This window comes from Schistocerca gregaria, chromosome 2 (genome assembly GCF_023897955.1).
Source record: "Schistocerca gregaria isolate iqSchGreg1 chromosome 2, iqSchGreg1.2, whole genome shotgun sequence".
Taxonomy (NCBI): domain Eukaryota; kingdom Metazoa; phylum Arthropoda; class Insecta; order Orthoptera; family Acrididae; genus Schistocerca; species Schistocerca gregaria.
The window spans coordinates 87884358-87902816 of record NC_064921.1 but is presented as its reverse complement, the minus strand read 5'-3'; the positions used below and the strand labels follow the sequence as shown (position 1 = coordinate 87902816).

General features: G+C 39.6%; 1 protein-coding gene across 5 annotated transcripts in view; it reads left to right on the top strand.

Annotated features, from left to right (window-relative positions):
• The window catches only part of LOC126336381 (KICSTOR subunit 2-like), a 61952-nt gene that overhangs the window by 14065 nt on the left and 29428 nt on the right, over positions 1–18459 (top strand). For all 5 annotated transcript variants that reach the window (XM_049999997.1, XM_049999998.1, XM_049999995.1 and 2 more), the window contains exons 4-6: positions 9741–9878; positions 16445–16583; positions 17756–17937. In XM_049999997.1, the coding sequence (XP_049855954.1) occupies positions 9741–9878; positions 16445–16583; positions 17756–17937 (459 nt within the window). The remainder of the gene's footprint in view (positions 1–9740; positions 9879–16444; positions 16584–17755; positions 17938–18459) is intronic.

Below are 18459 nucleotides of genomic sequence, written 5' to 3'. Positions count from 1 at the left end.
AAAAGATCAGGCTTCTAAGATAGTTTTTCATATTTACTTTAACACCGTAAAGAGAAGATAGATTGTTACTTAACCATAAAGATGACACATTAAGTTGCAGACAGGTACAACTAAAAGGCACCTACATATTAGATTTTGGCCACAGCCTTCATCAGAAAAGGAACCACACACACATTCATTCACACAAGGAAGCACAACTCACGCACACATGACTGCCATATACAGCAGCTCGGACCGGAATGCATTGGTAGGCGATTTGTAAGGGACTCATTGTTTTGTACATCAGTAAGCAGCATGTGATAAATTTGCAGGTAGGGAGCATGTGGTAAAATTGGTGGTACTAATAGTAAATTTTTGTAGGTGGCATACATTATTATAGTGTTATTCGCCACAGTTTTTTATGGGTTTGAATGAAGAGTATGGGTACATTATACACTGCAGCAAAGTATGGTGCTTAAGTCATGTAGAATTTCTGGAATGATTTTTCAAATTAAGACTTGTGATTGTTGAATTTGTGAGGGAAACAGGAAAGCAGGTGTGAAAATTAGAACATTTGTAATGGATTGCAGGCTTCACATTCTCAGTGGACTTGACTACATATTACCCATAGTAAGATATTGCAAGGTGGGAAACTATTTATTTTTGATTTGGTCTGAATGCATTTAAAAAGCAAATTGGATTGTGGAAGAACAGTTTCTGGGGTGAAAGATCGTCCACTTCTCTAAGCCGCTATCATTAAAGAAAACGTGAATTTTGAACAATTCAGTGCGATGTTGAAAGAATAGGCAAAAAAAAAAGAGGGCACTGTGTATCTTACATCTTTTGGGCTTTTTTTAGTTTAGAGCACCCTTGTGTTTGTACAGTTGGAACTTATCTATCTTCAGTGTAATACCCATTTAAAAAACAAATTCTCTTATGTTAAACCTGTTCAGGGATTCTGCATTGTTTTTTGCAGGAAGAGTTTCCAAGTCTCCATAATTAGTTTACAAACATGATACAATGTTTTGGTCAACATATATGTGTGAAAGACTTTTTTCTATTATGAAGCTAAATAAGTCACCATTATGTGGCAACCTGAATGTCGAAAATCTGCAAAATTGTCTATGTCCTTCTTTATGCCAACAGCTTGTACTAGATATAAATATTTTACCATGCCTTCAGCACAACAAAATAATTAAACAATGCTGAAAATGGTGACTTGTTCCAATTTCCTCTGTGCCTCAAACTCTGCAAATTTGACATTGTGATGCAGCTTCCACACCTACATCTGTACTCTCCAAGCCACCTTGTGGTATGTGATGGAGTGTACTTCTGTTCCTCCCTTCACTGTTCCATTTGCAAATGTCGTTTGGGAAGAATGATTGTTGGTAAACATCTGTATTAGCTCTAATAGCTAGGGTTTTCCCATGGTCATTTCTTGAGATTTATGTGGGAGGAAGTAATGTGTTGCTCAATTCTCCCCTTAACTTATTGTCTCAGAATTTCAATAGTAAACCTCTCTGTGATCCACAGTGTGTCTTTTGTAGCATATGGCACTGTAGTTTTTTAGCATCTCTGTAATGCTGCCATACCAGCTAAATGATCCCTTTATGAATTGCACCATTCTTCGTTGGATCTTGTCTACCTCATCTATTAATACGACATGGTAAGTGTCTCAGACTGATGAGTAAAAATCTAGAATCAGTTAAAAAAGTGTTTTGTAAGTGTCCTAACCACAAGAACACCTCTAGTAATAACTTGTTACAAAAATACACTTGCCACAGAGTGGCTACACTACTAGTTCAATTATCCTAGTCAAAATGTAGCTCTGGGCTAGGCTGGCCAGGGCTGACTCTTATATTTGGGCAACCCGGTAGAGTGCACGGAGGAGGGGTAGTGCACGCATCCGTGAATGGCGGCCTGTGACGGTTCTGGTCTGCTGTGGCACGCCAGAGACCTTAGAATATGGGCAAAAGAGGTCAGAGCGATGGACACCCCCCACCCCCCCCCCCTCCCCTCTTTCCATTAGAGCATGAGATCACAGGACTTGTGACAGGCATGGTGATGTCCAGTGGTGGTGTGGAAGGTGGAGATGACTCCGCCATAGGTTGAGGCTGTGCAAGAGACATTGAACTGGTGAGGAGTATGTCGACCAGCTGGAGGGCCACTGGAGCTACTGCTGGGGGCTGCGAAGTCGTAGACTCATCAGTCGGATGCACTGATGCGGGTGGAAGAGGAGGCTGGAACGCTGGCAGATAGGCGTCCGACTTAGTGACTGCAGCACCCAACAAAGGTGGTGGTGTGGGTGGGGTCAGCACCCATCCGGACTTGGAGCTGATTTCACTGACTCTGGACGTCCTAGTCTCCAGTCCGGAGGGTTGAGATGTGGCTGCCATTCTGATGCACGATGACTGCTGGTAACCAGTGGGGGCACTGACAAGAACGACACCCCCCAGACTTCTGTCATGGGCAGAAAACTCAGTACAGGGGAATACGATGATGGGCAAGATCCTGTATGGAGCAGGTGGAGCAGCATCCTCAGCTGGCACCATGGAGAAGCTCTGTGAGGCAGTGAGAACAGTAGGAGTCATCCAGTAGGCCGTCAGAAGAAACTGTAATGCATCCTTGGCAGAGACGTCTTGCAGATATTTTTTTTATTTTGGTCTTAAAGGTGTGAACCATGCACTTGGCTATCCGGTTAGATTTGGGGTGAAAGGGAGGGGAGCAAACATGGCGAATGCCTGACAGAACACAGAAATCTTGAAAATACAGGAACTGAGGTCTATTGTCAGACACAAGAGTAATTGGGAGACCATCTACAGAAATAAAAATTGAGAGCACCTGAATAGTGACTTCAGTAGTTGCTGAGAAGCTCCGGACCACATATAAGAAACACGAAATGCATCAGTGACAATCAGTCAAAACATATTCAGAAGTGGACCCACAAAATCCACATGGATCTGTTCCCAGGGCTGGGTTGCTGGAAGCCATGGGGAGAATGAAGCCTTGGGAGCCGCCTTTTGACTAGCGCACTGGAGACATGCAGCACTTAAATGCTCCAGCTACCAGTCAACACCAGGCCAGTACACATGTCTCCAAGTCAAGCCTTTGGTGCAGAAAATACCCCCGTTACCCTCACATAACATCCTTAAGACCCCTGCAGCAAACTTCTGAGAGTAAGCATCCTGGGAGACATCGTCCATGAATAGGCGTAGGACTCTCTAAGACCTAGAGACGATGACAAAAGACAGAGTACGAGATATATTTCAAAATTAAGGTCTGTTTGTTCATAAAAAAATAAACTCATGAGAAAAGGATTTTATTGACTGTAACATTTTACTACACATCTACCTTACTTTTCCTCATAATCACCATTCACATCTATATATGTTTCGTAACGCTGCACCAGCTTCTTTAATCCTTCTGTATAAGAGCCCGCCACCAGGGAACTGAACCAGTTGAAAGTACCAGTCTTGAGTTCATTGGCATTTTGGAATTGTTGTCCGCCCAGCCACTTTTTCCAATGCGAAAAGAGGGAATAGTAGATTAGATTAGATCAGTACTTGTTCCATAGATCATGAGTACGACACTTCGTAGTGATGTGGAACGTGTCAGGTTAATAAAAGGTGTCCATACTAGATATTACATTACACAAAATATTACATGACACTTAATATATATAATTTTGTGTGTGTGTGTGTGTGTGTGTGTGTGTGTGTGTGTGTGTGTGTGTGTGTGTGGTTGGTGAAATTACCCACTTACTATATACAAAAATTCATCTAATGAGTAGAAAGAGATGCCATTAAGAAAATCTTTTAATTTCCTTTTAAATGCTATACGGCTGTCTGTCAGACTTTTGATGCTATTAGGTAAGTGACCAAAGACTTTTGTGGCAGTATAATTTACCCCCTTCTGAGCCAAAGTTAGATTTAACCTTGAGTAGTGAAAATCATCCTTTCTTCTAGTGTTGTAGCCATGTACACTACTATTACTTTTGAATTTGTTCAGATTGTTAATAACAAATTTCATAAGTGAATATATATATTGTCAGGCTACAGTGAAGATCTCTAGCTCTTTAAATAAGTGTCTGCAGGATGATCTTGGATGAGCTCCAGCAATTATTTGGATTACATACTTTTGCGCGATGAACACTATTTTACTCAATGATGAGTTACCCCAGAATATGATGCCATACGAAAGCAGAGAATGAAAATAGACGTGGTAAGCTAATTTACTGAGATGTATATCGCCAAAATTTGCAATGACCCTAATAGCATGAGTAGCTGAACTCAAACGTTTCAGCAGATTCTCAGTGTGTTTTTTCCAGTTCAACCCCTCATCAGTGCACACACCTAGAAATTTTGAATATTCTACCTTAGCTACCGATTTCTGATCGAAATCTATATTTATTAATGGTATCATTCTATTTACTGTGTGGAACTGTATATACTGTGTTTTGTCAAAGTTTAATGAGAGCCCATTTGCAGAGAACCACTTCATGATTTTCTGAAAAACTTGGTTTACAATTTCACCAGTTATTTCTTGTCTGTTGGGTGTGATAGCTATATTTGTATCATCGGCAGTAAGTACCAGGTTTGCATCTTCATGAATATAGAATGGCAAGTCATTATATATATTAAGAACAGCAGAGGACCCAAGACCGAACCTTGCTGCACCCCATACTTGATTGTTCCCCAGTTTGAGAAATCACCAGTTTTTTGCATATGTGAACTGCTTATTTCAACTTTCTGCACTCTTCCAGTTAGGTATGATTTAAACCATTTGAGCACTGTTCCACTCATACCACAGTACTTGAGTTATCTAGAAGTATTCCATGATTTACACAATCAAAAGCCTTTGATAGATCACAAAAAGTCCCAATGGGTGACTTCCGGTTACTCAAAGTATTTAATATTTCATTCGTGAAAGTATATGTAGCATACTTAGTGCGTGGTCGGCACTGTATGAAGGGTGGTAAAAGTTTCGAATGAAAATCTTGAATCGCCTCCTTAGTTTTGCCCAGCTGTGTGAGGGCATGCGTTGTCGTGGAGGAGGATTATGTCAGATGACAGTTTCCCACAGTGTCAATTTTGGATCAAACATCTCAGTTTGAGTACCATTTCATGGTATATGTCAGCTGTAATTGACCCACGGTTCATGAAATCAATCAAAATGACACACTTTTCATCCCAAACAATGGTAGCCATTATTTTTTTATTTCAGAATGGAGATAGCTTAAACTTTTTTGGTTTGGGTGAACTTGAATGGTGCCACTGCATTGACTGTTGTTTCAGTTCTCCATTGGTTATGATATCCATGTCTCGTTGCCCATAACAGTGAGGGAAAACAAATCATCTCCATCTTGTCTATAGCACACTGAGAGCTGTGATGCATTATGCATTCTTTTCTCTTTGTGCTGGTCATTTAGCATTTTTGGAACCCACGTCATGTTCAGTTTATGATATCCAAGATATTCCATTGACAATCCAGTAAATTGAGGTTCAAGCAACATTTTGAAATAATTAGCCAGAACGCAGGTTGTCAGTATTTGATTCACTTATCAACAGTGTCATCGGTCTGTGTAGTTGGCCTGCCACTCTGTATTCATTGTGAACATTTGTGCAATAATTTTGAAATTCACATAATCATTTCCGAATTTGTTTGTCATTCATTATTTCAGGTCCATACACTAGGGATATCTCACTATGGATATCAACAGCGGAAGATCCTTGTGCCAGCAAAAATGTAATCATGCTGTGCACTTCACAACTGGCGGGATCTGCGATTGTTTCAGCCATTGCGATATGCTCTGACCAACTGGTAAATGTCTACTGAATTAAACCAACACTGCAGTAGTTTCCTAAAGAATCAGTAGACAGTGCTACATGCATGAAATTTCATTCGGGCATTATATATTTATTATTTTGAGCTTTTCCTCATTACAGAGGCTTATCTCCAACATAATAATTACTCAGGAAAAATATATTAAAAACATTCCAAGACTTACCAAGCGGGAAAGCGCCGGCAGACAGGCACATGAACAAAACACACAAACACACACACAGAATTACGAGCTTTCGCAACTGGCAGTTGCTTCGTCAGGAAAGAGGGAAGGAGAGGGAAAAATGAAAGGATGTGGGTTTTAAGGGAGAGGGTAAGGAGTCATTCCAATCCCGGGAGCGGAAAGACTTCCCTTAGGGGAAAAAAAGGACAGGTGTACACTCGCACACACACACACATATCCGTCCGCACATACACAGACACAAGCATATTTAATATATTTTTCCCATGTGGAAGTTTCTTTTTATTTTATTTACATAATAATTACTCAGAAATTACTATACAAAGAATAAACTTTCTTAAACTACATTTTCAAAATATTCCTCCAGATGTTTTCATCTTGTGTGTCCTCTTCCTCTGTGCCCAGTCTCCTCATTGTGTACTGTACATTTTGGAGCCAGGTGGTCATAGGTCGTCGTCTTCTTCTCCTCCCGTCCGGTTTCCACTCCAGTATCAATTTCTGGCTTCCTCCATTCATCGTACATGCCCGTACCACTGTAATTTCTTGCTATCCATTATGTCTTATATTCTTTCTTTTATTTCCATTCTCCTTATTATTTCAGTATTCCTTATCTTCTCTTTCCTGGAGAGTCCTGCCAATCTTCTCCAGAAGTCAATTTCTAGAGCCTATAATTTTTTGATATGCTTCAGGTTAATTGTCCAGGTCTCTGTTCCATACAGAACCACACTCTCAAATATAGATTTGTATATTAATTTTTTAGTTCTGCTCATTACATTCTTGCTCCATAAGACAGAGTTAAGCATCCCAATGACCTTCCGTCTGCTACTAATTCTTTTATAGATTTCTGACTCTGATTTTCCTTCAATTTCTAAAATTGATCTCAAATAACAGGAAGTATTTATCTTATTGATTTTCTTTCCTTCAATGTATAGCTCATCTGAATCATTAGCCAAGAATTCTGTATTTTGGTAATTAATCTTCAAACCCCAAGTTTGTATGGTCGGTTGGTTGGTTGTTTGGGGAAGGAGACCAGACAGCATGGTCATCGGTCTCATCGGATTAGGGAAGGATGGGGAAGGAAGTCGGCCATGTCCTTTTAGAGGAACCATCTCAGCATTTGCCTGGAGTAATTTAGTGAAATCGCGGAAAACCTAAATCAGGATGGCCGGACGCGGGATTGAACCGTCGTCCTCCCGAATGCGAGTCTAGTATCTAACCACTGCGCCACCTCGCTCAGTTCTGTATGCTACTGTTAGTTGATTGCACATATCCCCCCCATCTTTTGCTACAACTACTTGATCATCAGCAAACAATAAATGATGTAGGTAAACTCCATCTCTTATTTCTAATCCCATACTATTACATTTATGAGACCATGCTCTAAGGCTAATATCTATATAGGTTTTAAATACTGATGGTGACATGGGACAGGTCTGTAAAAGGCCTTTGCTTGTTGCAAAATTTCTGTGAAAGTTTTATTACCTACTTTCAATTGGCAAATGGCATTCAGGCATACCAACAGTTAAATATTGGTGGTTGCTTCCCAGGGCATCCACCATTGCACACCCCTCTACCTTCTTCTCCGCAAGGTGTGCGACCAGGTCTTCAACTCACTGAAGGAACATCTCAAGTCAACATCATGTCTAGCTACTTCATTCCTTGCAGATGCAGATGGCTCAGACAGCCACTGGAGTTTGCACCCAACACTTTTATTCCAGTACACTCCTTTACTCTTAGGTCAAGGAGGCTCTTGCCATTGTCTATGTGGTTCACTACAGTAAGCCACTTCTTTCATGAGTTAATTATATTTCATTAAAATTCTTTTAATGAATCTCTGCTTGGCATCTGCTGTTTCTGCAGTTTGCTTTGCGTCCTTGTTGCACATTAGGGTGCTGCAGACTGTAATTTCTAAGTATTTTATGGTATTTAGTGTTTCAAGAACTTTGCATTTATAGAGTAATCTTATAGTAGTGGATTTCTTCACGTATTACTCCACACTATGTTACATTTATGAATGTCCAGGTTTAACTGCCTGTCCCTGCACCACTCATCGGTCCTTTTCAGGGCTTCCTGCAATACACTACAGTTTTCTGGGGTTGCTACTTCCTTGTAGACAGCCACATCATCTGCGAATAGCTCCATGGAGCTTCTTATGTTATCTACTAGGTTCGTTTATATATATTGTAAATAGTAACAGTGGTATCACACTTTCTTGACAACATTCTTATATTCGTACTACACAATCCCAATCAATCCACAGAGTCTGGCAGAACTACTCCTTGAGCAATACACAAAAACAGCAGTTAGTCTTTTGTGACCAAATGACCACTTGAGTGTCTTATACCAGCAGCTGATTCCTTGACACAACTACAGGTCTTGGAACACCTGGTGCGCGATGTTAAAAACCATTCCACTAGATGTGGCCCTGCTGATTATCTGCACAAATTGAGCCAGTTTCCCAGCTAGCAGCAGGAGCCGCATTACCATTGAGAACACATCCAACATTGGTTGCTAGCCCACAACCATTACCAGCCTAGGAGTACTGCCCACCAATTTGGATTGTTGGGAAGGAATCACTGTCCAAGACACCTACAGCTTGTAGGCAAGTATTCTGCTACCTCAACCAACTTTGCCAGTGGAGTGTGCTACTAATGAGGATCTAGTGCCACCATCAAAAGTAGCACCACACCATCCAGTACACCAGTCATACATGACATTCTTTTATCTCTGCCTACTGTGAATATACACACTTTGGCCATGAACTGCATAAATTTTGTGGCTCCCCGAGGATGGTGGCCAAAGCAGAACAACAGAACCACTTGCTCTCCACTGCCAATGGCCATGCTACTAGGCCACTTTATAAATGACAGCTGCAGCCAAGTTCAGCAGTTTCGAAGTATCTTGTTATGATGTTTCCAAGCAATGCCAGAAGTATCAACAACAAAAATATCAAGTCACTATTTGTATCTCTGACTTTTTTTTCTACGTTACTAGTTCTGGACATGTGTGTCTGCCTGCAATGTGCAATGCAGCTAAGAGCGTCAACATTACTCCACAAACTTGAGACTCTGAATTATAACCAATAAAACTGATACTATCAGTGGTGTATTTTGTGTAATGCCACAAGTGTTACAAAATTAAATAGTTATTTGTTGTGTCTCAATTAGTTGGCATCCCGAAACATCATCAGCCAGAATTGATCATGATTGTGGTGGTCATAATGTTAAGATTTTTATGAAGATGATGTGAGATTATGGTATCCCACAATGTATTCAACAAAAGCAAAGACCAAAGCAAGTCGTGATTGTTGGTCAGTTACAGTTGCAGTATGATTGCAGAAAAAGGTTCACGGTTCATGATATATGCATAATGGATGTTCAAAATATGTTGACAGGTAAGGACAATTCTCTCTTTTATCATTTGTTATGTATCTTTCAATGAGTGGTGTAGTTTTGTGAGCCCAGATGAACAGAAGTGAAGAAAGAGATGCCCAGTTCAAGCTCATCCCCCCCCCCCCCCCCGCCCCCTCTCTCTCTCCCCCTCTCCCCCCCCCCCCTCTCTCTCTCTCTCTCTCTCTCTCTCTCTCTCTCTCTGTGCACGCGCAGGTGTGTGTGTGTGTGTGGGGGGGGGGGGGGGGGGGCACGCGTGCGCATGTGTGTTTTCCGTAGTGGCCTTTATCAGTTTGTGTAGATGAGAACTGTGTTGCTAAGGACACTTTGTTTTCCTTTACTACATGCAGATATGAAAAAATGCAAGTAATGGGAACTGGAAAGCAAATGCAGTATGAAGAGCTTGTCTCCCATATTGAATGTATTGTGGAAAAACATTCTTTGTCATTTCCACATATGGCTCTAACTTCCATCAAAGCTGCTCTCAGGTAAATCTAAGAAAACTTCCCTGGTGAATTGTATCACAAAGGAAGTTTTAAATTAATTTATATACAGAGCAGATATTGCACCATGATGTCCAAAGGAAACAGTTTTTGTTTTTAATACTGTGCTGGTACTTCATGTGACAGTGTAATGTTGTATAAGAAAACAGTTACAACTAAAAGTAAGAGTTAAGCCTTGCAGAATATGTGAGGAACAGTTACCTATGTTTTATATTATTTTATTTACTGTAAGCTGGCCTTTATATAGAGAGTGGAAGATCATAGTTAAGTACAGAAGTGAAAGCACCATAGACAAAATTAAGTAAGATTTAAAATATGTAGAACTACTCTGCAAATTGCTGTGTTAAAGTGATAAAATATCCAAATCCTAGGGTCAGTGTTCATCTGATAGTATAGTGGATAGTAACTCTTAAGCCATAAGAACCAAAAATTTCTTCCTGAAGACCCACACAGATGTTAGAACGAGAATCAATGCAAGGGCACTGGAGAAATAATAAGATACAAGAGTATGAGGTTTGTCTAAAAAGTATCCAACCTTTGATGTTCCTGCGCCAAATACAGACAATAGTGCGGCGCCACTGTACACAGTAAAGGAACAGACCTTTATGCAGATTACTGATTCTCTCAGAATGACTGAACATGTTGAACAAAGATACAGCATCAAATTTTGTCAAAAGCTTGGTGATTCTCAAAGTGTAAAAATTCTTAATATTCACCAGGTGTTTGGAGAATATGCGTTGAGTGTAACACAAATTAAGGAGTGGTTCAACCAATTCAAAAGTGGCCGCACATCAGCGGAGAGTGACCAGCGCTCTGGCAGGTCCCAAGCCGCTCAGAGTGCAGCTGTTATTGAGAGGGTGCAAAATTTGGTGATGGCAGATCGTTGTTTTACCGTGCGGGAGATTGGCCAAGAGTTGGAGTGAGTAAAGATTCTACACATGCAATTTTGCGTGATGATTTGAACATGCACCGAGTGGCTGCAAAATTCATGCCCAAGTTATTCTCGTTGGAACCAAAAGACCTCAGTTTTGACGTTGCACAGGACCTTCTGGACACGACCAACACTGATCCTGGGTTGCTGAACACCATGATAACTGGAGATGAGTTATGGGTATACAGGTACGACCCAGAAACAAAAAGACAGTAGTCACAATGGAAGCATCCCGAGTCTCCAAGGCCGAAGAAAGTGCGACAGGTGGGAAGCAAAATCAAGACTCGCGGGATTGTGCATCACAAATATGCACCGAAAGGAAAAACAGTGACAAAGGAGTACTATCAAGATGTTCTCCAGCGACTCCATGATGCAGTTCTATGCAAAAGACCAGACATGTGGACGGCGAAAAACTTGCAACTGCATCACAACAACGCCCCCGCACATTTATCCCACTTGATCCAAAATTTCTTGGCCACACATGGAATTACATCCGTTTGCCAACCTCCCTACTCTCCAAACATGGCTCCTTGCGACTTCTGGTTGTAACCAAAACTGAAGACATTACTGAAAGGATCCCATTTTGAGAGTAGAGAAGAGATAAAGCGGAACATGATGATGTAGCTGAACACCATTCCAAAAGAAGACTCCAGAGGTATTCCGAGAAGTGGAAGGATTGGTGGGCTAAGTGTGTGCAGGCACAAGGGGCCTACTTTGAAGGGGATTAGGGTCCCAACCCCGTCCGGTATTCAAAATATTTTTTCTGGCCAAAGGCCGTATCCTTTTTAGACAGACCTTGTTTTGGAGATGAATACAGGCAAGAGCAGTTCTGCATATGGTAAATGGCACAGGAGGTTGTTAAGCTGGAACCACCTAACAAAGTAGTGTGCAAGGGAGTAACTGATTTCAATAGCAATACAATGCTAAAATAAAATTTGGTCCGCAGTTGACTTACTTTATTTAATTGCTGGGGAACTTACACTCTTTGTCCGCTCCCTTCAATTTTGACCAGTTCATATCATTTCTACTTGCTTCCCCTTCCACTGGCTTCGTCTGTGTACCTCTGGGCCTGCCTCTCTCCCTTATTCCCTGGGGATTCCATTCCAAAACCTTCTTCTTGACTGCTCTGCCAGGTTTTCTCGCTGTGGCACCCATCCATTTTTACTTTCCCTCACTTATCTGGTCTTCTGTACAGATATGGTTGTTTTCCTTTGGAGCTCGTTGTTACTTATTTTTTTCTGGCCTACAGATATTTGTGATGTGCAGGAGACACCTATTTATGAAGTTCTGTAACTGTGTTGTTGTATTCTCATCTACTTTCCAACTTTCACTGGTGTATGCAAGAGCAGTCTTCACATTTGTATTAAAAATACAAATTTTTGTTTTGCATGTGATGTTTCTGCTTCACCATATTGGGTACAATTATATGAAGGCAGTATTTTCCCTCATTACACAGTTCTTCACATCTTCTGTCATCATACTACCCAGATATAAGAATGAGTTTACTTTCTTCACCTGCTGGTCCTCTCCATATAGAAGCTCTTCCGTGTTTCCAGAACTTACTCTCATTTCCTTTGTTTTACCTATATTTATCTTGAAGCCAGTAATCTCTTCTTTTTTCAGAGAACTTAATTTATTTCTCATATGTATAACCCTTGAGTGGTTAAAACTGTCATCTGTGAAGTCCAATTCCTTGACATTCGTGGATTCCCCATTGGATTCCTCTTTGCCTTCATTCTGTGACTTTTCTCATAACTGAGTCAAGCAGAAGCAGAAAAAATGTTTGTGGCAAAATACCTAAAACTGTCAGTCCCCAGTTGCTACCTCATTTGGCTCTGCGAGCTGTGGTGCTATGCTGTATTGCTGTGGAACCTTTGTGTGACACATACTGAATGTGACAAAATAAAGGCATTTTAGAAAGAATTAATTCATTACTTTAATCTCGAATTATTTCTGAACTGTGTTTCGCACATGCGTGGCCTTTGTCTTGGTCGTCGATAACTGACACTGGTTTCTTCCCTCTCTAGGGACATATGTTCCTTATTGTATGCATATGTTCCTCTTCACTGTCATAAGTCTGCCCTGAATTATTATTTGTTACCATTTTTTACTTATGCTTCTTTAGCATAGCTTAAGCTGGGCTAAAATTACAAAAATTCGTGGAAAGGAAAGTTAAAGTAGGATTTAACATTCTGTTGATGACTGGATTACTAGAGATGGAGCATAAGCTCCGCGGGAAGGGAAATTGGTGATGCCCTTTCAAGGGAACCATCCTGGCGTTTGCTTTAAGCAGCTTAGGGAAATTAACCTGAATGGGTATTTGAAACACTGTACTGTCAAATGTGACTAAACTTGGCAGAACATAAATAATCTACCTGAGCTGTCTTGTTGACAAACATACACAATAATAGACACACAAATTAAAGGAACACTTTTCCTACTTGCATAGCTCTCTGTTTTCACTCGCGTGGCTTCTGTCAGTAACAGCCTGAAATTGTGTTACATCTTCTTGTCTACATTGCTGGCTATAACAATTTCAATCCAAGGAAGGACAGCAAACAAGCAAATACTGCTTATTGTGTGTATCAGAACAGTAAGCCGTGTGAACCACGGATGATCATGCAGTGTACCCAGTGGCACTCCATACTGTCAAACCAAATGCTGGGCAGCTGTATGACGACGATGAAGCAACATGGCAACATTCATTTTCCTGAGAGCCTTTGCACACAGATATGTCCAGTATTATCATTGGACCCAAAACTATCAGCACACCTTTCTGCTGTTAACATGCAGACAGTTTGCTTGATTTATTATATTTTTTTCCCCTAATTGCAGTAACTTTTACACTAAGTATGTTCATTGCTGTTCTCTCCCCTCCACTTGATAAAGATTTTATGTTTACTGTCCGGTGCCTTCATGATGTTGCAATTGAACTGACAACATTGTATTTCCATATACTGCATAGTAAAGCTTAGGATCTCCATCTACTTTTCAGTGTCTTATTCAGGCTCAGTAATAAAGCTAAAAATCTTCCGTCTCATCTATGTTCACAGCCTGATTTGGTGCTAATTCTATGATCTTTCTTATTCTTTTAACAAGGTAGAACTTGCAGAAGACCAGTCTTAAATTTTTGTTGGCTTGCATTTAATTTCAATTGATACTATATTTCAAGGTGATATAACTGAGCACATTATAGTAAGTGTCATATTTTTCAAAATAAACAACAACATTTTCAAGATTTTGAAATGACTGCACTTCAGCAATTGTGCATACAAGAGTGTCAGTGGATTAGATAGAACAGCCAGCCAGTGGTCTGAGTTTGAGTTTTGTCAGTTTTTGTGACGAGAATTGCTATTTCTTAATCAAGTAGCTCTTTAATGGGCTTCACAGGGGCTGAGTGCACCTTGCTTTGCCAACAGCACTGGCAGACCTAGACAGTCACCCATCCAAATGGTAGCCAAATCCAGCAGTGCTTAACTTCAGTGATCTGATGGATCTTTATCTGTATTATGACAATATTCAAGTATCATAAATTATCCATTGCACGGCTTTTTTAATTAATGGTGGTTTATAATAGCAGGCATGTTTTAGTCAAAATATTAATGCCTAGCTTATTGTTCACATGTAAATGTTAAATAATTCCTGCACTGTTGTCAACTTCTTATTTAAAATTGTTATAATCATGAACATTTCCTTCTACTTTTAGCATAATGTCTGTAAATGGTGCTTGCAGTGTACACACTATCCACAGACGACATTTAGAAACATTGTTTTGTAATTTATGTAAACGCAGATTTCCTGAAGAAATTTAAACTACCATGCCAATTTCAGAATGTAGTTACAGAGTGCATATTCACTTCTGGAGTAGGCTGTGATCTGATCTCCTGTATGCAGAAAAATGGAATGATCCTCTGGATGTTATTCAAATGATCTTTTAACAACTAAAACTGATAAAATTTTGATCTTATATTGATGAATTTAGAAGCAAACATTAATAATAGATAAATAAGTGGATGGATATGTTACGAAAAGGATAGATTGCTGCCACCAAATGGAGATGTTGAGTCACAGACAGGCACAACAAATACACTTCTTTACATTTGAGATTTCCACCAAAATCTGTCCTTTTCATAATATTGTTCTTATTCCATCCTGAATTTTTCATTGTTTAAATGGATAAAAATGTATATTTTGAAATGAATGTATATGAAAATGTATATTTTGTCCTAGCATTGAACAAATGTGTAACTGTACTTGTAGTTTGTCTGTAGAGAAACACTAATAAGGTAAAATAGATTTCTGAAGCTGATATAGACCTGTGTTCAGTGCCTGCCTAGTTCAGTGAAGTATTGTTGGCTTGCAGGAAACATCAATATTAAACTGCTGTCTGTGCCTCAACTAAGGCCCCTGGCATACAGTCATGTTCCATTACATAAAATCCATAACAACATTCAAGATAATTTTGACTATTGAAAAAAATATTGACCAACATACCCAACTATGGTGAAATCACATAAAAAATTACACAAACTGAACACAGCAGTACAGCGTTCAGTTCAGATTTCACAGTTGTGTAACAACTGTGAAATTCAAGGTAAGATTAAATGCATTCAGATGAACAGTACACCCTAGTGCCAACAGTATCTGATTGCAGAACCAGAGAGGCCCTCTGAAAGTATGTGTTTCCCTGATTAGGGTGTCTGGGAGTGCCTCACTGCTTTAAGAATAGAAATCCTCTGCCACACATACTTGGTTCTTACTACAAACCTAAATTTTGCTGTAGAGAATCTCATGTTTATGTTCCATGTCATCAGTCATTCTTAAGCAGTGAGTTAATCTACTTTGGTAGCTGACATCCTCAAATGTGTTAAGCCAGTGTAATAATATTTGAACATTAGGATTTTGTCTGTGAGTTTTTAGTGTAACACTAGTTCCATTCTCACAATTCCCAGTAGTTATCTTTAGCCTACCAAATCACAGATCATTAAAATTCCGTATTTGTTGTTTCTTCTAGCCTTTTTTTTGTGTAAACCATTCATTAAAATTAACAAAATTGTGCTGTGTAAGTAATAGAAGCAGTAATGGTAACTATTCACCACTTAATTGAGGTATTATTTGCTAACAAAGGCATAAACAAGAAAGAGACATTGATGAGCTTTCGAACAATGTCCTTCCTCAAAGTTAACTAACAAAAAGTGCACACACAAACCTACATTATCCTGGCTGTCTACACTGTCCAACCACTGAAGCCTGACTGCTGTCAGGGCTTGTAATGGTAGAACAGGTGAGAGGAGTAAGGCGGCAGAGAGGAAAAGGAAGGATAGAAGGAAGTAAGTTGATGGCTGGAAGGAAGAGGCAGCAAGAGATTGGGATATCTATCCCATTTCTTTGTTATCTCTCTCTCCCAGCTGTCAGGTTTGCATCACAGAGCACATTAACTACAGTGTCCAAAAGCTGAACAGTGTTTTAAACCTTGTTTTTGTGCCTGTTATATATGGAGAGCGGTTATCTTTACAACTTCTATTATTGCATCCCACCCAGGACTTCAATAAATGTACCAGTACTGTCTACTGCTTTACTTTCAACAAGTTTCTTCTGTTCCATATCTGATTATTTACAGTTTGGAGTGTGAAATTCTCGACCATTTGTTGCGTGCCCAAGTTGAAATGCAAATGTGGAGGTTTCTTCAGTCCCTAATGCTACTTCATGGTGCTAATACCCGATTATTGGCATGGGAAAATAAACTCCAAAACAGAGAGGTGAGTTCCTGGTCAGATACCTTAGACCTGCTCAATTCTTTTCTAATGCAGATGAATACTCTGATGTTAAGAAGGGAAGAATAAGATATTCATCAATCAAGTGTTGATATTCTTACTATTTTTGTAAAACATAATGCCCAACAGTGTCACCACTCTAAAAGTCTGTCACATATATTAATCACCCCCTCCTCCTCCTCCTCCCTCCTCCTCCCTCCTCCTCTCTCTCTCTCTCTCTCTCTCTCTCTCTCTCTCTCTCTCTCTCTCTCTCTCTCTCTCTCACACACACACACACACACACACACACACACACACACACACACACACACTTTTCATTCAACATATGTGTATAGTTTGACATCTGCAACAGTATGATACTTCCGAAAATTTGCAAGTAAATACGTAAACATCAGTGCATACTGTACGTTATTTGAAATTTAAGTAAATTCTGGTGAAATGATAGTGGCTAAATCCATTTGTTTGGGGGAGGAATGTAATGTGACATTGAACACAAAATTTTTCTAAACAATTATCAAATTGCTGCAGAAGGGAATGTGTGTTATGTGCCAAGCATGGAGGGGATGGTAAATTTGGGAGAAAGCGTATTCAGTGTATTGCCTTCTTGTTAGAAGTTGTGTGTGAGACAGGAGACAAAAGTGTGCTGTATTTGTTTTAATTTTGATCACATCTATCCCTATTCCATCCCATTAATTGCTTCCTCATCATAAGAAGCTAAATCTTCATCTTTTGGCATATCACATTTGCTTGTATTCTTTTTATAAACATGTACTGCTTGAATAGTAGTTGCCTTTTCTTTTACATTTAGTTGATTGGTTGGTTTGAGGGAAGGGACCAAACTGTGAGTTCATCTGTCCCATTGGATTAGGGAAGGATGGGGAAGGAAGTCAGCTGTGCCCTTTCAAAGGAATCATCCCGGTATTTGCCTGAATTGATTTAGAGAAATCATGGAAAACTTAAATGAAGATGGTTGGATGTGGGTTTGAACCGTCATCCCCCTGAACTAAATATGGTGTTCTGTCTTTATTTCTCTCATCGTCAGTTTATTTATCACTATTTCTTGACTTGGTCTTTTAAGTTCAGTTACTTTGGTGTTTGAGATTTTCTCACATTTTTGTGTATACATGTAATAATGAAATGTATTTATTCTTTTTCAGTCAAGGAAACTAGGATTTCTGAAGGCAAATCAACTTCCTGCAGTGTTCCAATGGTGTTTAAAACTGAAAGCTGCTTTTGTATCCAAATTCACTTTATATTTTTTTACTACATTGGTTAAACAGACATCATTTGCTGACATGAGACAACAGTGTGGTAAACTGTCCTGTGACTATTATCAAAAGTAAGTGCACCTTATGTTTATTTTTATTACTCAGGTATTTTGCAAGCACAAGACCTGATGTATGACTGATTAGTCAGGGTGTATCCTTGTTGTGAGGCATGCCCTCACCATGATGTCAGTCATTTGATAACCACAAGTGATGCCAGCTTGTAAATGGAACAGAGATTTAATGACACACACTCACCCTTGTTACGTGAAATTCTGTATTTAATATGAAATATAATAATATGGAACAATGTACAGGGTGAGTCAAAAAGACCTTTACAACTTTGGAATTATATAGAAATTTGTTGAGATAACTTACAGAATCAGTAGATGTGTCATTTTGTAACAAACAACCTCAAGTGTCAAGTGCCACTTTGGTTCAGTATGACTACCATTTGTGATGCGGTAAACATCCCACTGGTAACCAATTTCTTCCCACACTCATTGCAGCAAATTGGGCATTACCTATGTGTTAGCAGCTTAAATACAATTTTTCAGGTCAGCTAAATTGTTTAGTTGATGTGCAACATATAGTAG